The sequence below is a fragment of the Rana temporaria genome, chromosome 5 (assembly GCF_905171775.1).
Source record: "Rana temporaria chromosome 5, aRanTem1.1, whole genome shotgun sequence".
NCBI classification, from domain to species: Eukaryota; Metazoa; Chordata; class Amphibia; order Anura; family Ranidae; genus Rana; species Rana temporaria.
Window position 1 is genome coordinate 97419269 of NC_053493.1, and position 5000 is coordinate 97424268.

A 5000-nucleotide genomic window follows, 5' to 3' on the forward strand; every position below is an offset into this window, starting at 1 on the left:
AATGTTCCATGGTGACAGCCATAAAAGTTTATGACTTGTTTGAATTCTCGCCTACATGATAGAAAACTATCCACTACAAAACCCAGATTTTCCAAAATAGATAAATAAGATCTGAAAACGTTTCATTTACCTGTGATTCAGTTCAAGAAGAATTATAAGAAAGCTTGAAGGACACCACAGTAGTTTCAGTAAACTGGCTGAGTGTATCTAAACACTTCCCTGGTTGATCTGCTTAATAAAGGCACACTTTTCATCAGTCCTGTTGGATCTCGAAGTCTAATGTTAAATCCGGTCATAAAGTTCATTGCTGACTAATCACAGGGCAGTGTGAACTCACTATTGACAGAAAGTAAAGTAAGTGAAGTAAACACACAGCTGGGGCCTATCCAAACTCCTCTGTCCTAGTCCAGAAATGTAGAACCATAACATACATCTTCAGGAGGATTTCACTTTGTATCTGAGAAATCTCTGTTGCTGACTGAAAAAAAAAGCTCCCTTTGAAATGAGCCACTTTCGTTTTTGGACAGATAAGGACCCTGGGTGAACTAAATGTGTATATATTATAAGGTAAGTACCCCCAGAACTGTGTGACAGTGCTTCAGAAGATAACTCAAGAGTGTAAACTACTTAGTTATTGAATCCCTACTCTACTTCTGAGACCCTCGTACTTGTTGACTTTATAGGCAAACCCAGGCACCTACTGGGCTATACAAGGGCCAGATATAAAGAACTAGGGGCTAGGCTAATTATTTCAGAATGTAGTAGTACTTGAGAATCAAAGCTAATTACATGCTGTCCCCTTACTAATCAGAGCTTAGTATAAGTGGTGCACCATAGACCTTGGTTTAAGTGGTGAAGTGTTTTAACAGATTTTAAAACATCCACTGTGTGTCCATATACCTAAAAGAAACAACACCCATGTCCAATTCATAACCCTAACATGTATTCTAAAACGTACCTTTAAGTTGTAAGCTATCACATACCATGGTGGGTGCTTTGATCTGAAGATCTGGCCTCCTATGTGTAGTAGGTGATGGTCTGCAGCCCCCTATGTGTCCTCCTAGGAGCCAAATGATGTCCAGCACTAGTGAGATTATATGATATGTAGTATATAATGTTGGACGTCTACTCCCCAAAACCATAAAACTTACTTTAATAGCACCACGTGACATTTTATAGCCAGTGAGCCTATCTGTCTGCGCTATGGAGGATTTTACGATCTAATTCATAGACAAAAACCCTATTCATTTGGCAACCAAATGTCACATAGCCGGAACTAGGGCTTATAAAGTTTACTGTTATATAACTTAGGGAAGACAAGAATGTAAGCAGTTAGCGGGGATTCTCTTGTCATTTCCCTTACAGGCTCAGTGGAGTTAGACATCCCTGCACAGGTAAGGTAAGTAACACTTGGAAGTTTTTTTGGGGAACTTCTATCATCTTCTCTACTCTAATAACCTATAGAAAAACTACTAAAGTTACCTTTTAAAAAAAAACTACTATAATACACTCAAAAAAATTAGGTAATGTTGGCACCCTAAAACTGGGATCTGTCAACGAAATAGTGTGACTTTCCTATATCGTCTAAAATAAGTTACATTTATACACCCCTTACATGACAATTTTCTTATTATATGCAGAACATTTGAAGTTTCCCTCTCATCACCTGGCTTTTTAGACACCTCAGTGCTCATCAAGCATTATACAACCTCCCCCCTCCAAAGTTTCCTTACTTTAAGAGAAACAGTCCATTTTTTATTTTTTTCAGTAGAAAGTTTATTTTTTTTCCAGTCATATTTTTTTCATGAAAAAAAAAATTACAAAAAAATAGCAATTGTTTAAACAGCCAAGCTTAACTATATAACTTTTGTGACCAAAAAACACATAGTACATACACTTAGCTGCGAGTGCAGCCACTTTACAAGAGGTCGTGCAGAGTTATGAAATATACAAAGGCACAGCTAGGACAGACAGACTGCTTGGGATCACAGCTTGTGTCACCGCTTCACTACTCACCACTACTAACACAAGATAAATTGGCTTGCACAAGTCACCTCTACAACATAGTTATTCACAGGTATGATAGGTAGTTTCTTGAAATTTAGGTAGACGGTTTGTAGGCATTCAGACAGTTACACTACACAAACACATACAGCGGTTTTTTTTTTTTTTTTGCTTTTGTTTTCTGCAAATTGAATGCAACATAAAACAGAACATTTTAACAAACATTTTTTTTTCTGTTCTGTTACTTCAAGTAACACATAATAGCGCTTTACATACTCAAATAAGTTAAAACATTTAAAATTGTCAAGACATAGCCATTCAAAATAAAACATATACATAAAGCATCTGTAGCTATAACCACCCAGCATAGGGGCTCATGGCTAAGATAGGAAGGGAGGGGGGACATGGATGGGGATATTTCTTCACAGAAGTCACACACAAGAGTTCTAGAAAGTCTATGGTGACAATTCTAATACTGGACCAGTACTTTCATAGAACAGACATATACTAAGGACGAAAAGCTCCTCCTGCTGCGGCCATGCTCATACTTTTCAGCTTGTTATCCTTTTTCCATTTCATTCTTCTGTTTTGAAACCAGATTTTAATTTGTCTCTCAGATAGGCAAAGGGCATGGGCTATTTCAATCCTCCTTCTGCGTGTCAGGTATCTATTAAAATGAAATTCCTTTTCCAGCTCCAGTGTCTGGTAGCGTGTGTAAGCTGTTCTAGCCCTTTTTCCCTCAGGTCCCCCTATGTTATCTGTAAATTTTCAAAAAAAAAAGACAGAGAATTAGCTGAATCAGAAGCAGTCATCACATAGGTTCCTGTTGTTGTTTTTACTAGAACTGTATAACAGGCAGAGAGAAGTATAAAAATAGAGTTATACTTATATAGGTTCAAATTGAAGCAGTATGCAATAATGTATTTTAAATGCAAGCATGCAAATTAAAATAAGGAAGGGTTGGCTTAACCAGAGGCAGGTTTATAATTTTTATTAAAACTGAATAACAAGTAGACAGAAGTATAAAAATGGCTGAACCATAGGCAGTCATCACATAGGTTTCTGATTGTTAATAAAATTGAATAAGAAGTAGACAGAAGTAAACAAATAAAGGTTATATTGGTGCAGGTTGACAGCTTGCAAGAATGTATTTTAAATGCAAGCATTAAAATTAAGAATGGAAATTAGCTGGACCAGAAACAGCCAGCACAGGTTTCTGGTTTTTACTAAAACTGAATAACAAGTAGACAGAAGTATACAACATAGAGTTACATTGGTGCAAGTTGAAGCAGCATGCAAGAATGTATTTTAAAGCAGTCATGCAAATAAAAAAGTAAAATTAGCTGGACCAGGAGCAGCCATCACAGTTTTCTGATCTTCACTAAAACAAGTAGACAGAAGTATACACAATAGAGTTACATTGGTGCAAGTTGAAGCAGCATGCAAGAATGTATTTTAAAGCAGTCATGCAAATAAAAAAGTAAAATTAGCTGGACCAGGAGCAGCCATCACAGTTTTCTGATCTTCACTAAAACAAGTAGACAGAAGTATACACAATAGAGTTACATTGGTGCAAGTTGAAGCAGCATGCAATAATGTATTTTAAAGCAGTCATGCAAATTAAAAAGAAGAATTAGCTGGACCAGGAGCACCCATCACAGTTTTCTGATTTTCACTAAAACAAGTAGACAGAAGTATACAACATACTGGTGCAAGTTGAAGCAGCATTGAAGAATGTATTTTAAATGCAGGCATGCAAATTTAAAAAGAGAATTAACTAGACAAGGAGCAGTCATCACATGTTTCTAGTTTGTACTATAACAAGTAGACAGGAGTATATATATAAAAAAAAACCAGACAATTATATTTATTTTGGTTGAAGTTGAAGCAGCATGTCTAGAATGTATTTTAAATACAATCATGCATTATTTAAAATGTTCCACTTCTGTATCAACTTTCCACCAGCCTAGCACCCAAGGAGCCTATAAAAGATCATAGACAGATATGTGCAAATGACTTTAGAGACTCCTTGGACATTGCATTGTGTGGCAATAAAAATTAGATCCTCATACTTTTCTAGACATACTCAAAAGGTTAAGCTGTGGTCATAAAACTGTCTCTAGCCATTATAGCGCCTGGAAGTTGGATTCTCCCACCCATTTTTTTTTTGTTAGGTCCCTACATGTATTCCCTTCTTATTGCAAGGGAATAAAAGGTGGAGATTTTATTTACCATGACTTATGTGTAGTTTTCTCATCCAGGGGTAGATCTGGGGCTGGACCGATGGAGCTGGGCTCTGTCCGTTCTGGGAAGTTGTCTGGTCGCTGCTGGCTGGGGTGTCATCTTCAGCACCAGAAGAAGAAGCCCCAAGCCCTTCTCTGTTGTTAATGTGGCTGCTGTTACTATTGCTGGTGGTGCTGGAATTGGACGTGGTGCTGTTTGAGTTAGTTATTAGAGAGTTTTTGACTCCTTGGTGAGTGTCGCTGACAGCAGCAGGCGGGGTGGAGACGGCAGAGCAGGGGAGAGGGTCAGGTGGAGGAGAGGTTGCAGGTTGGTTATACCTTGGCTCTGTAGAAGAACTTGGGTTGGACGGATAATTTCGTGCTCTGTCATTGGCATTAAAGTGGTTGGTAGCTGATCGCCCAACGGTGAGATCCATGCCATTGTAGCCGTAGCCGTACCTGCTGGAATGCATGCTTGCTGAATCCCTGTATTGCTCGTTCACCGAGCTGTGATCTCCATAATTATGTAACTGGTAGTCCGGGCCATTTGGATAGCGACCGCAAAATGAGTTTACAAAATAAGAGCTCATTTGTTTTTTGATATGTGTGCTTGATTTGTGGCTCTTGGTCGTTTTGTGCGTCTATAGCACCCTTGCACAATTTATGATGAATTATGGAAATGACTGGGACATGTACTTGGTTCCCTCCTACGTAGGCACCCAAATATGGGGTACGACTTGCAATCACGTGCTTTTGTTGTCCAGTCGTAAATCC

General features: G+C 38.3%; 1 protein-coding gene and 1 long non-coding RNA gene across 2 annotated transcripts in view; both read right to left on the reverse strand.

Moving 5' to 3' along the window:
- The window catches only part of LOC120940206, a 47456-nt gene that overhangs the window by 33903 nt on the left and 8553 nt on the right, over positions 1-5000 (reverse strand). The window lies entirely within an intron of this gene.
- HOXA5 (homeobox A5) overlaps positions 2159-5000 on the reverse strand; it is a 4151-nt gene continuing 1309 nt past the window's right edge. The window contains exons 1-2 of the mRNA XM_040352907.1: positions 4237-5000; positions 2159-2762 (exon numbers count right to left, since the gene is read on the reverse strand). The exon at positions 4237-5000 is cut by the window's right edge and continues 1309 nt beyond it. Coding sequence (XP_040208841.1) covers positions 2512-2762; positions 4237-4816 — 831 coding nt within the window. The 5' untranslated portion in view covers positions 4817-5000 and the 3' untranslated portion in view covers positions 2159-2511. The remainder of the gene's footprint in view (positions 2763-4236) is intronic.